The 24,873-nt window shown below is 52.2% G+C and overlaps 1 protein-coding gene across 4 annotated transcripts in view; it reads right to left on the bottom strand.

The window, feature by feature from the left end:
* Nucleotides 1–8,817: 8,817 nt before the first annotated feature.
* Nucleotides 8,818–24,873, bottom strand: part of FLT4 (fms related receptor tyrosine kinase 4) — a 41,717-nt gene continuing 25,661 nt past the window's right edge. For 2 of the 4 annotated variants that reach the window (XM_055539044.1, XM_055539045.1), the window contains exons 18-30: nucleotides 24,568–24,672; nucleotides 23,902–24,015; nucleotides 23,653–23,741; nucleotides 23,382–23,532; nucleotides 22,708–22,802; nucleotides 22,213–22,335; nucleotides 20,865–20,976; nucleotides 19,601–19,700; nucleotides 19,138–19,243; nucleotides 18,390–18,538; nucleotides 17,241–17,361; nucleotides 16,071–16,156; nucleotides 8,818–10,843 (exon numbers count right to left, since the gene is read on the bottom strand). In XM_055539044.1, the coding sequence (XP_055395019.1) occupies nucleotides 10,651–10,843; nucleotides 16,071–16,156; nucleotides 17,241–17,361; nucleotides 18,390–18,538; nucleotides 19,138–19,243; nucleotides 19,601–19,700; nucleotides 20,865–20,976; nucleotides 22,213–22,335; nucleotides 22,708–22,802; nucleotides 23,382–23,532; nucleotides 23,653–23,741; nucleotides 23,902–24,015; nucleotides 24,568–24,672 (1,544 nt within the window). In that variant the 3' untranslated portion in view covers nucleotides 8,818–10,650. Of the gene's footprint in view, nucleotides 10,844–16,070; nucleotides 16,157–17,240; nucleotides 17,362–18,389; nucleotides 18,539–19,137; nucleotides 19,244–19,600; nucleotides 19,701–20,864; nucleotides 20,977–22,212; nucleotides 22,336–22,707; nucleotides 22,803–23,381; nucleotides 23,742–23,901; nucleotides 24,016–24,567; nucleotides 24,673–24,873 lie in introns of all 4 variants that reach the window. The other 2 variants (XM_055539042.1, XM_055539043.1) reach the window with 1 other exon arrangement.

The raw sequence follows: 24,873 nt of genomic DNA, 5'->3' as shown, positions 1-24,873 counted from the left end.
CCTCCTGGGAGCCCAGATGAGGCCATCCCAGCAAGGCTTCAGGGTTCTCCCTTGTACAGGTCGGAGCAGCTGATGGTAAGCCGGTGGGGGAGGGTCAGAGCAGAAAGCTTGCTGGGCTCGGAGCAGCTTGGTCCTGCCCACGGTAACACCATGAATCTCTGTCAACACCTGCTTTTGGCTCTTCCCTCTTCCTCCTAGCTCATTCATTTGGGCCCTGGGCTCTGGACTATGTCACCAGCACGTCTATTCCTGCCTCCATGGGCACCTTCCCTTGGGTCAATATTTATCTGGCTCCCTCAGCTACTTCCTTCTTCCCCTCCCCTGTGCAGGGCTCTCCTTCTCTCAGAGCCCTGCTGTGGGGAGGGTGGACAGGGTCAGCTGCCATCCACATGGTTTTGCTGTGTGAAAGGGGTGTACTGCACTGGTAAAAGTGATGGGCTATGGCTTAAGCAAAGAATGAAATTCTGCCTTTTCAGCTAGGTGTCTGGCAGCCAGCAGTACCAAACCTCAGACACTATTTCAGGCTAGGGGGACAAGCTGCTATCCTCAGGCCCAGTGTTGCACTGCTCCAAGTGGCCAACCTGTGTCCTGCATAATTAAGTCCAGTTTGCCTGTTTCAGCCTGAGCTAGAGTGGGGTCCTACAATTCGTGGACTGAAGATATGGTCAGCAGTGGTTCCTTACATGGAGTTGCATCACCCTTGTGAATCAGAAGAAAGGCAGCTCAGAGAATGTTGGTGACCTGCCAGGAGTCTGCAGCCAGTTCCAGGTGTGTCTGCAGGGTCTCCTTGGTCTCGCCTTATGCCTTTTAGTGCCGCTCAGGACTGGAAGGTCCCCCGCTGACTAGCACCTTGCGCTGCCTCTACACACAGGGGCTGGGAGCAGCCACCTGCCAGCTGAGCAGTGGAAGTTGGTGGATCAAGCCCTGAGGGACGTCCCGGCCCAGAGCCCACCCATACAGAGATGCAGTCCCTGCTGTTCCAAAGTGAGGACACTCTGAAGCTTATTCAACGGCTTCAAACCCAAGGGTTTGATAGCAATCCCTCTGTTATTTCCATCTCTCACAGGCCATGGAGGGAACCATGATATCCATCAGTGCCCAGGGTGGGCAGACCCCCTTCTAGGGTGTCCATGCCTTACTGTACTGATCCACACAAACCAGCTCTGATGGACATCACTCTGGGAGACATTCTGACCTAACTGGACCTCATGTCCCATGGAGGCTGACTGAGGCTTTCAAAGATGCTGCCTTACCACCTTCTGAAGCCCTCAATTCTGTCTCTCCAACCTTTCTGAATTCTTCCCTTAGCCCCTTTGTATTTCCCTGTCAGTATCCCTCATCCCCTCCCCCGCCTCCCCCGCACTGGGCTGATGACAAACTTTGCCTCCTCTGGCTACAGCTGGGAAGTAAAGGGGTTTCCACCTGGATCTAAAGAGACAGAGGTGCTCTCATTCGCTGTGCACCAGGCCAGGGACGACTCACTCGCAGTGGTGGCTGCAGCCAGCTGCTCTAGCAGAGCCTCAGAGGAGGCTCACTGACTTCCAGAAGGTGCCCGTTTGGTCTCATACCAGCGATACATTTTCTTCTATTAACGTCATCTTGACCCTAATCCTCCTAAAAATAGGCTTTTCCACCTTCTCCTACTGAAGCCCTAACCAACTAGCTGAGAATAACTCTGTCCCCATCCTGTGGCTGCAGCCCCCAAAGTCTCTGTGACTCCTGAGAGGGGTATTTGTGGGTGGCTGAGTTCCCATTTATTCTGCCATGGGGGAATGGGTGTGGAAATGGATGTATGTTTGTATGAGGATACGGGGCTTCCCTGATGGCTCAGACGATAAAGAATCTGCATGACATGCAGGAGACCTGGGTTTAATCCCTGGTTTAATCCCTGGGTTCGATCTCTGGGTTGGGCAGATCCCCCAGAGAAGGAAAGGGCAACCCACTCCAGTATTCTTACCTGCAAAATTCCTTGGACAGAGGAGCCTGGCGGGCTATAGTCCATGGGGTTGCAGAGTTGGACACGGCTGAGCGACTAACACACACACACACACACACACACACAAACACACACATATGGATAGATAGATACATGGATAGAGGGATGGATGCATGCATGGGTGTGGATAGATGGATGGGTGGACAGATGGGTGGATGGATGGCGCAGTGGGTATCTGGATGATGAGCATGGGAGGTGTTGGTGTTGGGTACCACTTCAGACAGGGTCTTTTCAAGCTGAATTAATGTTGCATTGAAGGACATGACTTGGTGAGGGCAGGGCTTCCTTCTCAGTGTCGTCACTCCTAGGGGCATTTAAATTGTTACCTCATCGTCAAAGTGGCAACATAGCAAGTCACAAATAAGAAACTAAGGCCCAAAGAGGCAGTGCCTGGCCCAGGGCCACCCAGCCTCAGGGTGCCGTAGTCACCACTCTTTGCTGTGAGAAGCCTGCAGAGCAGCCTGGCCCAGGCTCTCTGCCCGGTGGCTCAAGGCACCCAGGCCCCACTCAGGGGCGCTCAGGGGCAGGCCTCCATTCTGGCAGTGCTGCAGTTCCCACTATGAACCTGCATGTGGACATCTGGTGGGGTGGACCCCAGGACATAGGCACTGGCTAGTGCCTCAGACACTGTCTTCAGCGGATTATCTGGGCTGAGTGCCCAGCCTCGAGTTGGCCTGGCACTGCTAAAGACAAGTGGCCTGAGGGATCCACGTGGGGGTGTGGGAGGCCAGTGTCTGTGCTGGAAGCTGCTTTCTGGGTTCCTTATGCAGACACTGAACACTGAGTTCATGGATCCTGTATGTCTGAGGGCGCTGACAGGGCTGGGCGTCCTAGCTGACCCACTTGGGTGTCCCTCTGTCTCCCCAGGAGCCCAGCATTGCCACTCCATCCAGCAAGTCCTGGGTGCTTCCAGTACTGCTCTCCCCTCTCTTCTCAACTATTTCTTCTCCCATTTGGATGCTGGCCCCTGCCTAGACCCGAGGAAGTCAGGAAGTCCCCTCCCTGGGTGTGGGTCAGGCCCCATGCCCTCATTGTTCTCTCATCCTCGGAGCTCTCTCCCTGGCACTTGAGCTCCTGGACTGAGAATGCCCTGGGCCTCAGGCAGTGTGGGTAGAGGAGGTTTCAGTTCAGTTCTGTTCAGTTGCTCAGTCGTGTCCATAGCACGCCATGAATCGCGGCACGCCATGCCTCCCTGTCCATCACCAACTCCTGAAGTTCACTCAGACTCATGTCCATCGAGTCAGTGATGCCATCCAGCCATCTCATCCTCTGTCATGCCCTTCTCCTCCTGCCCCCAATCCCTCCCAGCATCAGAGTCTTTTCCAATGAGTCAACTCTTCTCATTAGCTGGCCAAAGTACTGGAGTTTCAGCTTTAGCATCATTCCTTCCAAAGAAATCCCAGGGCTGATCTCCTTCAGAATGGACTGGTTGGATCTCCTTGCAGTCCAAGGGACTCTCAAGAGTCTTCTCCAACACCACAGTTCAAAGGCATAAATTCTTCAGTGCTCAGCTTTCTTCACAGTCCAACTCTCACATCCATACATGACCACAGGAAAAACCATAGCCTTGACTAGACGGACCTTTGTTGGCAAAATAATGTCTCTGCTTTGGAATATGCTATCTAGGTTGGTCATAACTTTTCTTCCAAGGAGTAAGCGTCTTTTAATTTCATGGCTGCAGTCACCATCTGCAGTGATTTTGGAGCCCAAAAAAATAAAGTCTGACACTGTTTCCACTGTTTCCCCATCTATTTCCCATGAAGTGATGGGACCGGATGCCATGATCTTTGTTTTCTGAATGTTGAGCTTTAAGCCAACTTTTTCACTCTCCTCTTTCACCTTCATCAAGAGGCTTTTTAGTTCTTCTTCACTTTCTGCCATAAGGGTGGTGTCATCTGCATATCTGAGGTTATTGATATTTCTCCCGGCAATCTTGATTCCAGCTTGTGCTTCTTCCAGCCCAGCATTTCTCATGATGTACTCTGCATACAAGTTAAATAAGCAGGGTGACAATATACAGCCTTGATGTACTCCTTTTCCTATTTGGAACCAGTCTGTTGTTCCATGTCCAGTTCTAACTGTTGCTTCCTGACCTGCATACAAATTTCTCAAGAGGCAGGTCAGGTGGTCTGGTATTCCCATCTCTTTCAGAATTTTCCACAGGACTGGCTATTATAGAAGTCCACTTAGGAAAAGGAATTTTTCTGCATATCTAGCCTGGATAAGGACCCTCCTAAGAGTGGAACTCCTCTGCCCTCCTGGCATCTTCCAAAACTCTCCTCTCCTGCCCCTCACAGATCACTCTGGTGCAGACCAGCCTCTTCCCACCAAGGTGTCACCCAGCTCCTGCGGGGTCCTGTTTTGCTTCTTTAAGAGGTGTGCTTCTCAGAGCATACATGCAAGTCGAAGATCGTTGCCACTTTCTCTAAACTTCATTTTGGGCTCCTAGGCCCATAGGAGCCTAGGAGCTCCTGCCAGCCTCTGCGCCTCACCTCCAGCCACCTCTCCAGACCCCTCTTTCCTTCTGACTCAAGGCTTTCAACATCAATATCCTTCCCTTGCAAAGCTCTGCCCACATGTCACTCCTTACAATGGGGACTGTGGGGACAGAGACTCTGCCATGTTCCAGGGCCTAGGAAGATGCGTGGCTCAGAACAGGGACCAATGCTAAGGAGCAGTGGTGACATTAGTACAGAATCAAGGGACACTCAAGTGATTCCTCCTAAAGGAGGTGACTAATGATGAAAGTGAAAGTGGAGAGTGAAAAAGTTGGCTTAAAGCTCAACATTCAGAAAACGAAGATCATGGCAGCCGGTCCCATCACTTCATGGGAAATAGATGGGGAAACAATGTCAGACTTTATTTTTTTGGGCTCCAAAATCACTGCAGATGGTGACTGAAGCCATGAAATTAAAAGATGCTTACTTCTTGGAAGGAAAGTTATGTCCAACCTAGATAGCATATTCCAAAGCAGAGACATTGCCAACAAAGGTCCATCTAGTCAAGGCTATGGTTTTTCCTGTAGTCATGTATGGATGTGAGAGTTGGACTGTGAAGAAGGCTGAGTGCCGAAGAATTGATGCTTTTGAACTGTGGTGTTGGAGAAGACTCTTGAGAGTCCCTTGGACTGCAAGGAACCAGTCCATTCTGAAGGAGATCAGCCCTGGGATTTCCTTGGAAGGAATGATGCTAAAGCTGAAATTCCAGTACTTTGGCCACCTCATGAGAAGAGTTGGCTCATTGGAAAAGTCTCTGATGCTGGGAGGGATTGGGGGCAAGAGAAGGGGATGACAGAGGATGAGATGGCTGGATGGCATCACTGACTCGATGGATGTGAGTCTGAGTGAACTCCAAGAGTTGGTGATGGACAGGGAGGCCTGGCGTGCTGCAATTCATGGGGTCACAAAGAGTCGGACACGACTGAGCGACTGAACTGAACTGAACTGAACTGAATGACTCTCTGGTAGAAATGAGCAGGAGTGTGATGCTGGGGAGGAGGGGAGGGGGGACGAGGGAGTGAGTGGGCACCCTGTAAGTGGCTGGGGCCTGAGAGAAGAAGAGAAGCTTCCAGGAAGTGGGAGGGGCTGAGGGGTCGAGAGGTGGGAACATTGTTGCCTGGTGAGATGCTCCCTGACAGTGCCCTGCTGGCTGCGCTCTGATTCATACCGAGTCTCTGGTGCTCTGGGGACATGCAGTGCAGCCCTAAGCATCCAGCCCAGGTGGCACCAAAGAGGCCCACAAAGGTAGCCCAACTTGGAGTTGGGCACAGTCAGGACACTGGCTTTCACCACATGTGGGCACACTTTGGGCTGGGTAACCAGGCAGGCATCTGGATGGCTGACTCCTTGGTTGAGACATTCACCAAGGAAAAGTGGCTAAATTCAACCAATGATATTATAAAGTTAAAATGTCCAAACTCAGTGGAAGTCTTTTCTGTATCCACGTTAAGGATTATTATAGAGGTAAAAAATAACAGCAAGCCCAGTACCACCATAAGCTGCCTTTGTGGGGAGGCACTCTGTCCATGAGAGTGGCAGACAAGGCTGGGACAGTGGGCATCACCTCTGGGGGTGTAGGCACATCCCTGAGCAATGAGAGAAGTCTGAACGGGGTAAATGACCAGGGCCCGGCCACAGGGTGGCTTCTGGCTCCTGATCTTTGCTGGGCCTCTGTCTGCTCCTGAGGTGTCCACTGGGCTGACAGCTGCGTCCATGGGACATGGCCCACTCTCCTTCCTGAGCCTCTAGCATTGCTACTGGTCTAGCCCTTCCTGGTATGCCTTCTGAGGCTGTGTCCAGAAGGCCAGGGTTACTACTATGCCACTTGTGAAATCATGCAGACATCCCAGGGCAGGGCTATGGAGGGCCCTGGCACACACTTCTGACACGAGTTCATCTCTATGGGTGGAAACTGAAGTTGGGGTCTTAGCTCAGAATCCCCTGATCTTGAAGTTCAGGCATGTCCTAGGTCATCCTGGATGCACCCTTCACCCCTCATATCCTGTCCTCATCTGTGCTCTGTGATGGAGATGTTCATAGGCTCTTTCTGGAGGAGGCAGGTGAGACTTGGGGAGGTGACTGCAAGGACTGAGCTTGGGCTGTGTTCTCAAGTCCATGGGCCACCAGAGCTCAGGGCCTGAAGTAGCATTGAGTTTTAGTAGGTGAGGACAAAATACTGTCAATTTATTGATAAAGTAAATATTTGGGGAGTGACCATTCTTAGCTCTCAGAAGCCAAGTTCAATTCAGTTCAGTTCAGTTCAGTTGCTCAGATGTGTCCGACACTTTGGACCCCATGAATTGCAGCACACCAGGCCTCCTTGTCCATCACCAACTCCTGGAGTTACTCAGACTCACATCCATTGAGTCAGTGATGCCATCCAGCCATCTCATCCTCTGTCGTCCCCTTCTCCTCCTGCCCCCAATCCCTCCCAGCATCAGAGTCTTTTCCAATGAGTCGATTCTTTGCATGAGGTGGCCAAAGTACTGGTATTTCAGCTTTAGCATCATTCCCTCCAAGGAAATCCCAGGGCTGATCTCCTTCAGAATAGACTGGTTGGATCTCCTTGCAGCCTAGGGACTCTCAAGAGTCTTCTCCAACACCACAGCTCCAAAGCATCAATTCTTCGGTGCTCAGCTTTCTCCACAGTCCAACTCTCACATCCATACATGACCACAGGAAAAACCATAGCCTTGATAGATGGACCTTTGTTGGCAAAGTAATGTCTCTGCTTTGGAATATGCTATCTAGGTTGGTCATAACTTTTCTTCCAAGAAGTAAGCATCTTTTAATTTCATGGCTGCAGTCACCATCTGCAGTGATTTTGGAGCCCAAAAAATTAAAGTCTGACACTGTTTCCCCATCTATTTCTCATGAAGTGATGGGACCAGATGCCATGATCTTCGTTTTCTGAATGTTGAGCTTTAAGCCAACTTTTTCACTCTCCTCTTTCACTTTCATCAAGAGGCTTTTGAGTTCCTCTTCACTTTCTGCCATAAGGGTGGCGTTATCTGCATATCTGAGGTTATTGATATTTCTCCCGGCAATCTTGATTCCAGCTTGTGCTTCTTCCAGCCCAGCATTTCTCATGATGTACTCTGCATATAAGTTAAATAAGCAGGGTGACAATATAGAGCCTTGACGTACTCCTTTTCCTATTTGGAACCAGTCTGTTGTTCCATGTCCAGTTCTAACTGTTGCTTCCTGACCTGCATACAAATTTCTCAAGAGGCAGGTCAGGTGGTCTGGTATTCCCATCTCTTTCAGAATTTTCCACAGAAGAAGCCAAGTTAGGCACTTAACTGAGTGGAGTTGAGTCCCAGTGTCCCAGTGCTTCCAGCGCCCTCTGCTGGTGGCTTTTGGGGGACTCCACAGCAGAGTGAAAGTGAAGTTGCACAGTAGTGTCCGACTCTCTGAGACCCCGTGGACTGTAGCCCCCCAGTCTCCTCCATCCATGGGATTCTCCAGGCAAGGATACTGGAGTGGGTTGCCATTTCCTTCTCCAGGGGATCTTCCCGACCCAGGGATTGAACCCAGGTCTCCTACATTGCAGGCAGATGCTTTAACCTCTGAGCCACCAGAGAAGCCACAGAGCAGAGTGAAAAAGCTGGCTTAAAATTCAACATTTAAAAAATGAAGATTATGGCATCTGGTCCCATCACGTCATGACAAACAGATGGGGAAAAAGTGGAAACAGTGTCGGATTTCATCTTCTTGGGCTCCAAAATCAGAGGACAGTGACTGAAGCCACGAAGTTAAAAGACACTTGATCCTTGGAAGAATAGTTATGACAAACCTAGACAGTATATTAAAAAGCAGAGACATCATTTTGCTGACGAAGATCCATATAGTCAAAGCTATGGTTTTTTCCATAGTCATGTATGGATGTGAGAGTTGGACCATAAAGAATGCTGAGTGCTGAAGAATTGATGCTTTCGAACTGTGATGTTGGAGAAGACTCTCGAGAGTCCCTTGGACTGCAAGGAGATCAAACCAGTCAATCCTAAAGAAAACCAACCCTGAATATTCATTGGAAGGACTGATGCTGAAGCTGAAGTTTCAGTACTTTGGCCACCTGATGTGACTGATTGGAAAAGACCTTGATGCTGGGAAAGACTGAGGGCAAGAGGAGAAGTGGGTAATGGAGGATGAGATGGTTGGATGGCATCAATGACTCAATGGACATGAGTTTGAGCAAACTCTGGAGATACTGAAGGACAGGGAAGCCTGGCATGCTGTAGTTCACAGGGTGGCCAAGAGTCAGACACAACTGAGTGACTGAACAATAGCAGCCTTTTGGGCAGAGAAAGGGGGCATGAGCTGCCTTTACTGCTGTTTCCTTTGCATGGCCTGTCCAATGGGCTTGTAGGGCTGATGATCAGGTGGGAGGAAGGCTAGAATAAAATCTTAACAGAGATCTGGAATTTAGCTGAGAATCTATTCACTGTAACTCAAGACTGGCATCAAATTTATTATTATCTTTTGTTAAATACTTTATCTTTTTGGAGCATATGTTCTGTAAGGGGTAGGGGGAGGTTTTCTTCTCAGTACATTTTCGTGTGTGCAGTTATGTGACAGGAGCATAGGTGGACACATGTCGGGAGGGGTCTTGGGCCTGGGCCACTGCACGGAAGTCCTTGAGATGCTTCTCTGATTGAAACACCCTCTGGACCTCAACCAGGTAAACCTGAGGCCCAGGTCTTACAAGCAGGTGATATCAGGGGAGAAGGACACCTGGGGACAGTTAGGGTTACAGCCACACTTACATTCAATGTATCTTAAAGGAACAATATACAACGTGGTTGTGGGGGTGGGGTGGGCGGTGGTTCCTGCCGGGCACGCCCCTGCTCGCTGCACGGCCGCCTGTCCTGCAAGCGTCTCATGGTGGGGAGCGGGGTGTCAACCTCCATGATACTAACTGGGATGAGGGTCTTTCTCCTGGGGTGTGGGTGGCCAGGCAGTGTGGAATGGTCCAGCCTCCAGAGGGCCCTCCACTGTTCTGTGGCAGCAGAGGCTTGACCTGCCAGACCACTGATGTCAGGTACAGATCAGGGGGCAGGAGACAGGGGCCTCCATGGGGGTGTAGGGGCATCTGTGGATTGCCTCCTGGCATACAGTAATACTGGTGGGTCCTCTGGGCCAGCCCCAAAGCCTTTCTTGAAGGAACTCATAGCATTTGCCTCTCATAAGGATGTTCACAGCTTGGGTGGCACCTTGGGTAGCAGATCCAGGCCCCAGAGGGAAGAACCAGGTGGCTTTCCAATGGGCAGCTCTAGACCATCAGATGACTCTTCCAATTCTGGATCAGGCAGGTACGGCTGGGGGCCTTCTCCAGAAAGAAGTGGTAGCCACAGTGGGGTCTTTTATGACAGCAGTTGACTGGGTGTCAGAGGCAAGAATTTTCCAGATTCAGAAACACCTTTCCTGGGTTCCCTTCAGACTGAAGTTTTTAAAAGTAAATTCTTCACAGCAGCTCAAATAGCCTCTGAAATTCTAATGAAAAAAAAAAAAAAGTTGAATAGTTCTCAGCACTCAGGAGAAGAAGGCTGCTGTAACTGGTTTGGAACTGCAGAGATGGCTACTCTGAGCTGCTTGGTCAGGCTCAGGAAAGGAGACTTCCATTCCTCTCCACTCAAATTTCTCATTTGTTGCTTTGAGTTGGAAATATGGCACCTTGTCTGAGCCTTGGAGAGGCAAATGAAGAAAGCCATTCCCACGGGAAGGGGCAGTATTTGGGGCAGGGCTGGGAGACCACAGTTCGATCTGGACTATTATGTTATTCTCATATTTCTCATCAGAAGTCAGGGATCACACCATCTACCATGCTGAGAGAGACACCCAAAGAGATATTATTTCCTATGAGAGTGCTCAGCCCAGAGCTGGCCCTTGTGGATGTTGAACTAAGTGGAATCTGAATCTGAAGGGGAGGAGGGTCCCAGGGATCTGCAGGGTGTCTGGGGCAGGCATGGTGATGGAATTGAAGGGAACACTGGAGCCTGGGTTTTACTCTTCCTAGCTAAGGAGGAAGAAATGTCTCCTGGCCCAAACTAGATGAGATAAGCTTCCAGCCTGGGTTCCAGCCCTCTGTTCACTGGCCAGGCGTGACCCCCACCCACTGTAGAGCCCAAGGTCCAGGGTGGCTTGTCCGAAGCTGCTTTAGTAGCTGCTGTCTGTGAAGAAGGGCGATTGGGCAGCTGAGGTGCTGGCACTCTCCTCCGGGGGCCCTGCCAGCTCCCCGTACTCGCTGTTGTAGAACACCTGGCCCCGGGGCCCCGGGTCGGGCCGCCGCCTCCCTTGGGGGTCGAGGTGTGCTGTGGTCACGCTCACATTCCTGCTTGGTCCTTTACAGCTGCAGACAGAGGAAGGTGACATCAGTCAGAAAAGAATAACGATCGGAACTGTGGTCAGGTCTGACTGGAATCACCAGAAACAACCAGAGCAACAAGCAAAGCCAATGGAAACACACACAGATTTGACTTAAATAGAAAAACAAAGCAATGTGCCTGCTGGCAAACACCAGAACATTCTTTGTCATGCCTGGGTGCGGGACAATGGAGAAAGCCTGACTCCATCCCCCCAAACCTGCTTCTCTCCCAGTCTTGCTCATCTCTGTAAATGGCACCAACGTTGATTTAATGTCTCAAGCACCCAGGTGTCATCCTTTCCTCCTCCCCTTCCCTCACCCCTCACATCCAGCCCACACAGCAGTCCTGTCCTTTCTGAGCTGAAATGTACGCTCCACCTCTTCTTTAGAGTGAGCCGCCATCACCGCGTGCTCTGTACTGCCCTAGCATATCTTTTTTCTCCCACTCATGCCTCCCTATAGGCCAGCCTTCAGAGATCCTTCAAGTTACACCCTTCAACACAACTCATTCACTACAACTCACTCTCTGAATAAGGTCCAAGCTTCCGCCCCAGGCCCAGAAGGCCCTGCAGCTTCCGGTCCCCTTCTGCCTCACCGATGGCCCAGTGATTCCCCCTCCTTAGCACTCATTTTCTTTGAGATTTCTGCAAGGTTGTTTCATTGTTTTTGCTTTGCATGGTGCTATTGAAAAGCCTGATGCTTCAATCTCTCTCTCTCTCTCTCTCTTTTTTTTTTTTTTTTTTGGTGACTTGGTGTTTTACCTGGATGTTTATCTCTAGCTGAACTTGATAGTTCAACTGGGATATGTCTCAGAGTTTACTCTTTTTGGACCAGTTTTCCTAGGTACCCTTCTAATATGTAGATTTGGTCTCCTTTTATTTAAGAGCATTATCTTGAATTACATATTTAAATATTAGTTCTATTTCACTGTTGGCATTTTTCTTCTTCAGAGACACCAGTTGTACATCTGTGGGAGTTTTCTATTTAACTTCTAAAATTTTCACATTCTTTCTGACCCTTTAGACCTCTCGATTTATTCTTGACCTCTTTTCATATCTATCAAATGTGCCCTCCACTGCAAGTCTGATCGTGTTTAATTGTCCCTTGGGTACTCTGCTCTTCATTTTTGAGAGGATTTGTCTTTTATTTCAATTCCTTCCATAAATTTAGTCAGCTCCCATTTGATCTTGTCACACTTTGTCCATTTTTATTCTGAATTTTTGAATTTATGATTCATAGTGGAGCTACTTTTTTCATTATGAATTTATGCCACTGTGTTGTATCACAGTTTTTCCATGCTGTTTTTGGAGTGTTTATGGCTACTGAAAAGTTTTAATTCTGATTTTCTTTTTTATTCTTATAATAACTGTATGGATAGTGCTCATTTTTTTTCTGTTCATGCTTATCAGGCTGAGATTACCTTAATGGGTTTGATCTGACTGCAAGGAGATCAAACCAGTCCATCTAAAGGAAATCAGTTCTGAATATTCATTGGAAGGACTGGTGCTGAAGCTGAAACTCCAATACTTTGGCCACCTGATGCAAAGAACTGAATCACTGGAAAAGACCCTGATGCTGGGAAAGATTGAAGGCAGGAGGAGAAGGGGATGGCAGAAGATGAGATGGTTGGATGACTTCACCAACTTGATGGACATGAGTTTGAACAATCTCCAGGAGTTGGTGATGGACAGGGAAGCCTGGCGTGCTGCAGTCCATGGGGTTGCAAAGATTCGGACACGACTGAGTGACTGAACTGAACTGAACCACCCTATGGCAGGAGGGCCAGGAATGTAGGTGTCTCCGCAGCTTTCTTCATTCAGGAGTACTGTAACACCATAACCCCTTGAATCCAACTGCATCCCTCTCTCCAAAGGCTCCATTCACGTCCCATGCTGTATCACCAGTGGGGACTTGCCAGTCACTTAAGAGGGAGTGCTAGACACCTCCCCAGCTGCTGCTGTGCAGCCATACTGACCAACCACAAGCCCAGGGCTTGCAGATCTCCCTTTCACCTAGAGTTGGATGAACTGCCATGTCACAGGGAATGGGATATGGCATCCTGAGTGCCACTGAAAGGACTGGGCGAGTCACCTTGAAGTGAGGATGAGTTAACTTCCCACAGGGTGAGTACTAACCAGTGGTTAACAGAAGATAGGAAAGAACTGAGGAGATAAACTCCTTCCTTCTCCCTGACAGATGCTTTCAAGGCACGTTCCATCCCACCTCTACATCTGTTTGGGGAATGTTCCATTTGCCAAGTGACCAGCTACACCTCTTTGTGGCTCATCACGATGTGTTTCTAAGGGAACCTGGGAAGAGAATAATGTCCTCTGTTGCTCCCATCATGATGTGTAGTTTCTGTAATGAAGAGACCCTTGGGTGTGTAACTGTCTTTTCAACTCTTACTATAATCTTGTTTCTATAAGACTCTTCTCCAACTCTCCTCTTCCTTCCCCACCAGGCACCTGAGAGGCACGCTCCCCTCCTGCTCACTGTCCTTTCAGAAGCAGAGCCTTCCTAAGGCCACTGTCCTAGTGCTCACGCTCTGGAATCTCCTCAGTCTGAGTGGCCACGGTCCCAAGGACCTGGAAGGTCCCCTCTCAGGGGACAGTTCCCACATGGCTCTCCCCAGCCAGGCTGTGGGCATGGCTCTGCTGGTTCTGCTGCTGAGTTCTCTACTCACACACAACTGGAGTCTCTCCCTTGCTTATGTCACAGTCACGGGCTCTGAGAGGTCTTGTTTCATGTGCTGATTTTAGAAAGGTGTGGAGACTGGAATTTAAGTAGTTAACATCCTTGGCTCATCCCATCCTCTTACTGAAATACTTTTTGGGGATATTAAAAAAAAAAACTGTTTGGTAAAGAAAAATTAGGCAGAAACTATTTTTGTTGAATAAATAAAAAGCATTAATTTTTCAAAACTCGGTTACTCATAGAGGTTACCTGACAGAACCAATAAAAACAAAGAAGGAGGCCAAGATGCATGCTAGAGGTGCAGCAGCCATCTGCAGGCACACGAGCCCACAAGCCTGCGTGTTCACAGTGCTGCACGCATGCTTTTTCAGGCTGCTGGGAAGGTAACAGATATTTGGCTAAGTTGCAGAGATCTTAATGATACCTGCCAGAAAGGCGAAGAATGACCTCAACTATCCTACTGTGATACAAATTAACACCTGTGGTCTAGGGTAAACTATTCAATGATAACACCTATTGATTCAAAAACAGCCTAGGCAGAAGACAAGTGAAACTACACCAGATGCCCCAAAAGGGGTCCCTGAAAGACACAGGTGTCACCCAAGGATCTGGAAAAAGCAAAAAAGAGCACTGTTTTTGTATTAATAGAATATTTTAGGTTCTATCATTTAAACAGCTATGAGAAAGTCAATTACTAAAGTAAATAAGTAGAAGTACATACGGATATGGGGCACATGAAAAGATGTTCAATATCACTAACTATGAGAGAAATGAAAATAAAAACTACAGTGAGATATCACTTCACACTGGTCAAAGTGGCCATCACCAAAAAACCCACAAACAATAAATGCTGGAGAGGGTGTGGAGAGAAGGGAGCCCTTCTTCAATGTTGCTGGGAATATAAATTGATACAGTCACTACGGAGAACAGTATGGAGGTTCCTTAAAAAACGAAAAGTAGAGCTACCATATGGCCCTGCAAAACCAACTCCTGGGCATATATCCAGAGAAAAACATGATCCGAAAGGATGCATGCATCTCAGTATCCGTTGCAGCACTGTTTACAATAGCCAAAACATGGAAGCAACCTAAAGGTCCATTAACAGAGGAATGGATAAAGATGTGGTACATATATACATTGGAATATGACTCAGCCATGAAAAATAATGAAATAATGCCACTTGGAGCAACATGGATGGGCCTAGACACTGTCATACATACTGAATGAAGTGAGTCAGACAGAGAAGGACAAAGATCATATGACATCCCTTACATGTGGGTGCAATCCAAAAAGACATGATACAACACAGAAAGAGACTCACAGACTTAAAGAGCGAACTTACAGTTGCTGAGGGAAAAGATGGGCAGAGGGGATAGCTAGGGAGTCTGGGATGGACATGTATACACTGCTATATTTAAAAGGGCAACCTACAAGGATGTACTGTATAGCACATGGAGCTCTGCTCAGTGTTATGTGGCAGCCTAGATGGGAGGGGAGTTTGGGGGAGAATGGACACATGTGTATTTATGGCTGAGTTCCTTCACTGTTCACCTAAAACTACCACAACATTGTTAACCAGCTATCAGTTCAGTTAAGTTCAGTTCAGTCACTCAGTAGTGTCTGACTCTTTGCGACCCCATGAATTGCGGCACACCAGGCCTCTCTGTCCATCACCAACTCCCGGAGTTCACCCAGACTCACGTCCATCGAGTCAGTGATGCCATCCAGCCATCTCATCCTCTGTCGTCCCCTTCTCCTCCTGCCCCCAATCCCTCCCAGCATCAGAGTCTTTTCCAGCTATACCCCAATACAAAATAAAAAGACACTAATCTTCATTTATGGGTCTATATGCAACAGAGTATCTTAGGCCATTGCCTAGACCCATCTTTAATGTGCAGTTTCCACTGGATTTTAAGAGATGCTGTGTGAAAAAAGAATTGTGTGCTTCTCTATGAAGTTGAAAAAATGGATCAAAAGTTTAAAAACATATGCACACGTTTAACTATTTTTATGTATACTCTTAAAAGTTTAAATATTCAGATCTATTTTTAAAGAGTGGAGGTATCTTCTTGGAAAATGGAGGTCATTGTTTATGGAGCTCACTCCCTATGCAAGCACGCTGGAAGATTTCTCTGTAACTGTATTCTCATCAAAGAAGTACAACAGCCAGCTCTAGGTCACATGATCTGTGGCCTCCCCTGGCTGGGTGAAGGGTGTTACATCCATTGGACACAGCAGATGTTTCTTGGATTCACAAAGAGGTTATTGTCTAGTATCTGTCAAAGGGGAGGGAGGTTTGGGGACCAGCACCAGGGTGCTGGGCCAGGACAGTGACGAGGGGTGGGGCTTATGGGAAGGCTGGTGGACAAAATCCTCAAGTCCCAGTGTAGTCTGCCTTGAACACACAAAAAGGTAATTTGGAGACATGAAAAGTTTCAGGTAAGAGAGTGAGAGGCACATGCAGGCCTGGCCTCCCTGCACTGGGCCCTGGCCAGGAGGGGGCCTCCAGAAGCCCTACCTGAGCCTGCTCTCTTCTCTGTGCCTGCTCTCCAGCTGCTCAAACTCCTCGGAGGCCAGCACCATCCCACTGTCCGTCTGGCTGTCCTGCGCAGAGAGATCACGCCAAGGTTGTGGGTGGGCCCTAGGAAGGCCAGCCTGTAGGCAGCTGCCCCTCAGACCTGCCCCTCTGCTGCCTGGACACTCATCCTGTGTGTGAGAAACAGGCCTCCGTTCCATCCAGAGGCTGTCAGTCAGGGTTACACACCCCTGCCGCAGAGGGAGGAACTGTGACTGGCGGGGCCACACCCTATGATTCAAGAGGGTGGCAAGACTGGGACGCCCCTTTTGGGAGATACACAAGGCAGCCATACACCTGCTCAGGACACAGCAGAGCAGGAGCACTGGGAGAAACTGGGGAAGTCTAGAAAGAATCTGACAACTCACAGTACAGAAAAAGGATCCTCAGATAAGTCCAAGGATTGGCAGGGCTATGTCACAATCAGTGTGACTTGGAGTCGTCTTGATTTCTTTGGAGGGGGACTGAACCGCACTCTCATCAAAGATGGGGGGCCCTCCCCCTACGCCTTTATCTGACCCTGGGGATGGGAGCTCAGGTCTGCATGGCGCTGGTTCAGGACACCCATCACAGCCCCTGTACCCAGCCTCTCCTGGGCCTGTACTCACTCCAGCCCTATCTGGATGGAGGCTAGAAGGCTGTGCTTTTACACAACGGTCAGATTGCCTCCAGCCTCACTGAGCTGTAAGAGGTCTCCTCTGCTTGACCACATCTGAGAACATGAGTGGTCTTCCCGTACCTCTTACCCTAGACTTCTTGTCTAGTGACACCATCTTCTCCTCTCCGGTCATGGGGCCTGATGGCTACCCAAGGGGGGCCCTGACTTGGGTCGATCCCAGGAGAACCATCTAGAAGGAGGAGCTGACTTTCCACTGGGGTTCTACTGGGGTTTCTACCTTGCTGGGAGAGAGAGGCTGGGTGCTGGGGAGGGGAGGCCCTGGGTGAGTGAGGAGGGCTTGGGTGAAAGGAGCAGAGACATGGTGGCACTGGGCTCCCTGTGCTGAGCTGGCTTCTGCCACGAGCCTCAGGACTTCCAGACGTCCAGCTCCCTGGTGGAAGGAGTCCAGCGGCCCTGACCTGGGGCGAGGGCACACACCCACTCACCCCACTTACCACTATGGCCTTGTAGGTAGTTGGGGTCATGGGAAATTCCTCAAACGTTTTCATCCTGGAGGAACCCTGGGTTTGTGTCCCTCTGGCAAGGCATCCCGGAAAGGACACACAGTTATAATATCTGTGGGGAGGAAACGGCAAGTGCTGAGAAGTGCAGTCCAGCACCCCTCCTGAACACTCTCTCCACCTTTCCTTCTGCACCTCTCTCCTCTCGGGAAGGACCCCAGGGGCTGGTCTAGACGGCTCCCCAGGCCCCCGAGTCTTGCCTCTGCTCCCAGGCAAGACAAGCAAACCTCCCTGAGGCCACTGCTAGGGAGGATGTGGGAAGCGAGCAGCAGAGGGCACCTGGCCTGGGTGTGACGTGGAGCTGGAGTGAGACTGGGGGAGGACTTCCCTCCAGGGTGGGCCACCCTATGCAGGGCAGGCAGTACTGATGTCACAAGCCCCTGCCTGACCTGCATGTGTGTATGTGTGTGTGCACATTCGAGTGCCTATGGCAGGGCTGGCGGAAGGAACCTGGCAAAAACCAGCTGGGTGTTCCTGTTCCCCAGGCTCGGCCTTGCTCTCTGCTGGGGAAGATGACGTGGAGAGTCCCAAGCTCTTCTCTCAGCAACACCAATGTGAATGTGGATGTTTGACCTCCTTGGAATGTAAATATTCACTAGCCTCTGACCCCAAACTCTGGATACTTAGGCTCCATTCTAAATCCTGAATAAGGTTAGTGAGTGACCAGCCCCACTCTTGGGGTCCCTGGGAACTCGCCCCTCTCCCCGCCTGCTCCATTTTCTTTCCTTACAGGGTGGAGCTGGCCAGGCTGTTGTGCCTGAGAGGGGCTCTCCCTTGAAATTGATGGCGGAGGGCGTTTCTGGGCCTAGGAGTGTGGGCAAGTGGAGGAAGCCAGAGGGAAGAACTGAGGGGGCATGGAGAAAAGCAAAGTTCAGAGGCCACATGGGCTTGGAAGGACTCGAGACTGACCACACCCGTCAAGGCATCAGCGATGCTGTCACTTAGCTCCTTGAGTTGATAAACAATGACCTCTTAAGTCCTTGTCCTTCACTTTTCCTTGATGACTGATGAGGATAAAACTTACATGTCCAAACTGCTTTCCCCTTGCCTGGGGGACCCTTGGATCTGAAGAGGGGGGCTGACCTGGCGGCCAGGCTGCGCTGGTGCAGGCTCAGCGGGCTGTCCTCTGTGTCAGCATCCGTCTCTGTGATGTGCATGGCCGTGGTGGATGCCTGCAAGAAGCTGCCTTCCTCTGAGCTCTGAGAACCACAAGGAGCCACGCAGTCATCTTCCTGGCAGAAATGGCACAAAAAGCCAGGGTCAGAGGCCCCTCGGCCCCACTTCGCCCCTAATCCTGCAGTCAGGACTTCTAGAGTTCCTGATCCTTCAAGTGCTGTTCTCAAGGGCTCCAAGGGCTAAAGGAGCTGGGCAAGTTCTCCCCACAGCCCTTCCAGGTGCCCCATCTAAGGAGGAGGCAGGCATAATAACAGCATCCTTGTTCCAGAGCCTGGCTGTCCCACAGCCTTGAACATTGGTACTTCCCACCCTCACCTGGGGGCAGCGCTGGCCCCCAAGTGCCCATCTCAAGTCCCTGAGGCTGGGGCAGCAGGCAGCTCCCTGCTTCCTCCTCCAGGACTCAGGGCTGCCCTGAGCCAGCCCTGAGCTGGGGGAGGGAGATACAAGTCAGAGGTGGGTGCAGGGGGCAGAGGGGCAAAGAGGGAGGTAGAAGAACATGTCACTCTTCTGCCAGGAGGTGGGGGCTCCTTGCCGGCTCCCTGAGGACCAGCCTGGGGCTCTTCGTGGGAAGGTTGGGCTCTGACCATCCACGTGATGGTCCCTGGCTTGGGGGCCAGAGGCTGCTGCAGCAGGACAGGGAGAGTCGGGGCCTCACCTGCTGGGCCCTGCCCTGAAGCAGGTTCCCCAGGATCTCCACCAGATCTGAGAATGCAGGCCTCTCTTTGGGGTCTCCTGCCCAGCAGCTCAGCATGATGTGGCGTCTGTGGGTACAGCTGGATGCTGGACGGCCGTCTGAGTGCACCCTGCACCCGAGCCCAGCAGACCCAAGTCTCCCACCTCCCGCAGATCCCTCACACCTGCTCTGCCTGCCTCCCTCCCCCGGGCTTAGGCAGGCCATCCCTCCTACCCGCAGGGAGGAGGGCTGTCAGCAGACCCATGGTGGAGTGAGAGACAGTGTCTGCAGGCCTCCAGCCCGGCTCCTGTGCCTGAACCCCCTCCCCCCTCCCCCTCTGCCGGCAAGCCCCTTTCCCAAGCCTGCACACAACCCCCCTTATCTTTTCCTGGTGCCCACCCACCCCTAAGGCCCCTCAGTGCCAGCGGCTTCCCGAGAGACTCACATGGCAGGAGTGGCTAGCTCTGGGGCCCGCATCCGGGTGCCCTCTTTCAGCCGCTGGCAGAACTCCTCATTGATCTGCACCCCAGGGTATGGGGAGGCCCCTGATGGTAGAACAGGATGGGAGCTGGGTGGGGAGCAGGCTACCGCTGTTCAGCTCAGGTCCGACCCGCCTCTGCCCCAGCCCCTTGTGACAGGGAGCTCACCCTGCTGCCCCCCTCCCCTCGGGCGAGTTCTTTGTTTGGTTAAGAGGATGGTGACACCCGCTTGTGAGAACTGCCGTGAGCATCAGGGCTTTCACAGGCACATTGGCGGAAACACTTCCCATCTGGGACCGTCAGGGTCAGTAGAGCTTTGCTGAGCCAGTTGAGTGGCTCTATCACAGTGACCCCTCTTCAGAGAAGCCTTCTCCAGTTCTTCCTTAAGTCCTGTGGGCTCTACCAGCAAAAAGGACTTAGCTCCTGCAAGCCATACAGTAGTGGAAAGGCCCTTTTAAGACAAGAGTCCCTCCCTCAAACCCTGCATGGCTCCCTACAGTAGACTTAAATTCCAGGCCCTCACCCCAGAAGGCCTGCAGGGGCTGCCTGGACCACCAATACAAGCTTTTGCAGCATCTCCCAATGCTGACTGCTTACACCTTGCTCAGCTCCCAACACAAGGACCACGGCCCTGACCAACCCTGCACCCTGGACTGCTGTTTTGCAGGCCCTCTTGCCTCCAGCCCACCCACTGTCGTTAGCCTGCCCCTCCTGGCCCCTCTGGCTCACACCCAGCACTGTCCTTCCTGTGCTCCCCGTGCGCTTTTATCTTTACTAACAGTATTGGTCATGGTTGCCATTCAGCATTTTCACTTTTCTGCTTGTTTCCTGCCTCACCCCCACCCTGGTTGGGGCCCCTCATCTTGGATCCAGCGAGGCCCGGTTTAATATGTGAGGTGGTAGCAGCTGTGGTCATCGAGGGAGCAGCTGGTCTCCTTCCAGATGCTCCCCAGCCCCATGAAGGCAGGAGCAGTGTCCCCCACGGCTTGTGAGGAAGGGGCTCGGCCAGGGAGGGAGGAGTCTGGGGAACTCCTACGGCCTTTCCCTCTGTGACAGGTGACGAGCCCAGGAGCTGCTGGGTGAACACGGGGTTCTGCCGTGGGCACAGGCTGGACGTGAAGGGGGACCCAGGGGGCCCTCCAAACACCTGTCTCAGAATGAGTGGGACTGCTCGGCCCAGGTGTGCACCTCTGCTGAGCCTGCCCTGCCCTGCCCCCTGCCTGTACTTACCCAGGGAGAAAATCTCCCAGAGCAGGACCCCAAAGGACCACACATCGCTCTGTGTGGTGTACACCTTGTCGAAGATGCTCTCAGGGGCCATCCACTTCAGGGGCAGCCGGGCCTGCGGGATGGACGTGTGTCCCAATGGGGAAGGGAAGAATGGAGAGAGGCCAAACCCAGGGGCATCCCTCCCCTGCCCTTCTCCCCAGGAAAGGCTCTTTGGTCAGGACCACCCTGCGTGTATTCAGATGGCTCCTGCAACTGGCTCTGTCCCTGCCGCCTCCCCTGACTCCATTCCAGAGGTGCCTCGTGACTTCTTTGAAGGCTTCTTCCCTGCTACTATTCTGGGCAGATATCCAGTCCCTCTCTTCCCCTGTGCTCTCCCAGAGAAAACGTGTAGCCTGTCTCCAGCTCCAGACCCTCTGGCCCAGTATATTGAGGGATGCTGTATCCCTGCACACCCTCACCAGCTCCACCTCTATCCATTCACTTGGTCCCCACACTGGAAACCTCAGGCATCACTCCTGACCCCTCTTCTGGTGGCTCCTAATGCGACTTCCCTCCTATGGCTTGAGGAGCCTTGAGGGCCATGGGCCTTCCTGACTTGCCTCTGCCTCCACCCTAGCACCCCCCACCCCACCCCTCTCTTGTTATAGCTTGTAGAGAGTTTCTGGACAGCTGACTGTTACCTCCACAGTCCCCACACACCTGACAGTTAGAATAAAGGACAGAAGCCTGCACGGTGGGCCTCTCATTGTTGTCTGTTGTTTAGTCGCTAAGTCGTGTCCGACTCTTGCAATCCCATGGACTGTAGCCCACCAGGCTCCTCTGTCCATGGAATTTCCCAAGCAAGAATATGGGAGTGGGTTGCCATTCCCTTCTCCATAGCCTGGACCCAATTTGCCTGTCAACTTCCCTCTAAGCCTCTTCCTTCATCCCCTGGGGCAAAACCCTAAACAAATGTAGATGCTCAGATGCCTGCTTGGCTACCTCTGAGCACCACCAAGGAGACACAAGCTGCCGCTAGCACCCAGGTATTTTTCTCTAACTGTGCTACACTAGGTATGTCCACCTCGAGGACAGACACCACGTAGGCTCTACCTCTGCATGGCCAGCCCCTACTGAGCAGGTGTGTGGAGTCAGTGCCCACCTAATGGACCAAAAAGGCCAGACACAAGCTCCATTTGGAGCACCGGGGCCCTTGTTTGTCAGCTCCTGTCTCCACTCACCTGCCCCAGGTGCCTCAGCAGGGTCTCCAGGATCCCTGTGGGTGCAGACCTTCCAGGTCGATGGCAGTGAGTCCCCCACCCTGCTCCGTGGCCCACAGCCCCCACTCCCCTCTGTGGCCTGTACTCACACTGCCCTTGCGCACATAGTCAGGGTCCTTGTAGATGTCCCGGGCCAGGCCAAAGTCACAGATCTTCACCACGTCACTTTCTGACAGCAAGATGTTTCTAGCGGCCAGGTCCCTGTGGATACACTAGGGGGGTGAAGAGGAGCAGTGAGGCGATCAGGGCAGGCCCCTGTGGCCACACCCCCACCTAGAGCTCCAGGATACCCCGCGTGAGTCCTGCTCTCTTGAGGATAGATTTCTGTGTGCCCCATGACTTGCCATGGAGAGAGCTGGTGGCACTGTGCAGACAGCAAAGAAGGCTGTGCAGTAGGACAGACTGGCTCTATACCTAGCTCTGCCTCTGACTAGTGGAATATCTTGGGAGTTTGGTTCTACCCTTTGGACTCAGTCTACAGCTCTGCAAAGTGGGAGAGAGGTGCCTTGACTACAGCTTCACTGTGGGGTAAGCTGGTGAGTTTTGGCCTTTCTCCCCTCTGAAGAGACTGCTGGGGCAGTCACCTTTCGAGAGGCCAGGAACTCCATCCCTCGGGCCACCTGGAAGCTGTAGCAGACAAGGTCTTCCATGGTCAGCGGGCTCAGCCACAGGTCCTTGGCTGCACGAAGAAGTGAGGCTGGCTAGGAGGGTCCTCAGCCGTGACTCCCACTTTCCACCCAGCCCCAAAGGGAGCACTTACGTGTTCACTGAACCTGGCTGTGTCCCTCCTGGCCAGGCTTAACAAGCCTGCTGGTCCCCTCTGCTGCCCCTCAGCTTCCCTTCTCTCCGTGGTATCCACTAACTACTCCTAGAGCAGTGAGTACTGTGGCCACACTAAACCTCTGCCTCTGCTACTTCTGCCTGGACCGCTCCCCACCATGTTTGCAGGGTAAACTCTTATTTATCTAGAGACGACCAAATCAAACATCAGAAGTCTCACACCCCCAGGAGGTTTGACCACGTTCAGGTGGTTACCCGTGTGGATTAGGATTTTCAGCTCCGACATTAGGGCGCACGGCTCGCTGGCTATGGCGCCCTCTGGCGGGAACATGGGGGCTTTGCTTCCTGAGGTGGCCTAAGGCAGAAGTGCATTTCATACGCTCCCATGTTAAGTCCCTCCAGGAGGGCCCCAGCTTGGCTTATCCCAGGGTCCTGGAGCATGCCAGCCGTTTCGGGCAAGGGGAAGCCAGACTCTTACCTTCTTGGACTGGAGCGGCCCGCCCTGCCCCTCCCTTGCCCGTTAAGAGCCTTGTGAGGAGGGCCATGTCGCAGTTCCCTGGCCTCCTCTGGTCGGCCTTGGCGCCCTCCACCATGGAGCAGAAGCGCCTTCTCTGTTCAGCAGACTTCTCCTGCGATGCACAAAGCAGGTCGGAACGGGAGGAGGCTCGCCATCTACTGGAAAGGCACTTTCCGCCCTCCCCACCCGGCTCACCAGCAGAGGCCTGGCCCTCGGTGGGGCGCCCACCTACCGCGCAGGGATTGAAGGCCTCTCGCTTGGTGCGCAAGAAGTTGGAGAGATTGCCATACTTGCAAAACTCCACGATCACCATGAGAGGGCCTGGGGCAGGGCAGGAGGGTGCGCTGGAGGGCAAGCACCACATCCACGGCCCCGCCCCCAAGCCCTCCTGTGTCCCGCCTACTCCCGGCCCAGCTGGCCCTTCACACCCACAAAGATAAGGGCACCTTCGCCCTCCCCGCAGGGCGCCTGAGTTCTTTACCATTGGGCTTGGTGCAAGCCCCCAGGAGGTTGACCACGTTCAGGTGGTTACCAATGTGGATTAGGATTTTGAGCTCCGACATCAGGGCGCGATGCTCGCTGGCTGTGGCGCCCTCTGGAAGCAACATGGGGGCTTTGCTTGGTTCCCGGCTCCACCTGGCCCCTGACCCAGGCCCTGAATATCCCTTTGTCCTGGCCACTAGCTCAGACGGTAAAGAATCCCCCTACAATGCAGGAGACACAGGAGTCCCAGGTTTGATCCCTGGGTCTGGAAGATCCCCTGGAGGAGGAAATGGCAACCCATTCCAGTATTCTTGCCTGGAGAATTCCATGGACAGAGGAGCCTGGCGGGGTACAGTCCATGAAGTAGCAAAGAGTTGGACACAACTGAGTGACTAGCACTTTCACTTTCAGCTGAGCTGAGGCCTGGCCAGCACTCTTGCTGGTGGGGGTGCAGCAAATACCACCTCCCTCTCTGAGGCAAAAGGTTTAGGTGAGACTGATAAGTATTACTCAGAGGTGAGCTCCAGGCCATGGATTCCCTGTATAACCTCTGGTAAGAATCTGTTCTGAACCTGTTTACCCTCCGGCACCACAGACCCACCAGCCCACCCAGAGTTGCTGATCCTCACCAGCTCAGCCACCCCTTCTACCCATGACCCCACACCTTTCAGCATTTTCACGGCCACAGTGTCACAGCTGCTGCCCTTGTTGATGCCAAAGGCTGAGGCTTCCACCACCTTCCCAAAGGCCCCGTGGCCGAGGACTCTGCCTGTGGGCGCAGGGAGCCGGTTCCAGGTGAGCTGTATGGGGGTGTGGGTGGAGAGGACTGGGCAGAAGGGACAACCCCTGTGGAGGGCCAGGAAGGAAGGCCCAGGAGGGGGAGGAAAGTCAGGAGCCCCCCTGCCAAACAGGAAGTGCATGGGGAGCAGGGTGGGGAGAGAGGGAGGAGAGAGACTGACAGGAAGGCCTG

This window comes from Bubalus kerabau, chromosome 1, assembly GCF_029407905.1.
Source record: "Bubalus kerabau isolate K-KA32 ecotype Philippines breed swamp buffalo chromosome 1, PCC_UOA_SB_1v2, whole genome shotgun sequence".
NCBI classification, from domain to species: domain Eukaryota; kingdom Metazoa; phylum Chordata; class Mammalia; order Artiodactyla; family Bovidae; genus Bubalus; species Bubalus kerabau.
The sequence above is the reverse complement of the archived record's forward strand: the minus strand, read 5'-3'. Positions and strand labels throughout refer to the sequence as shown.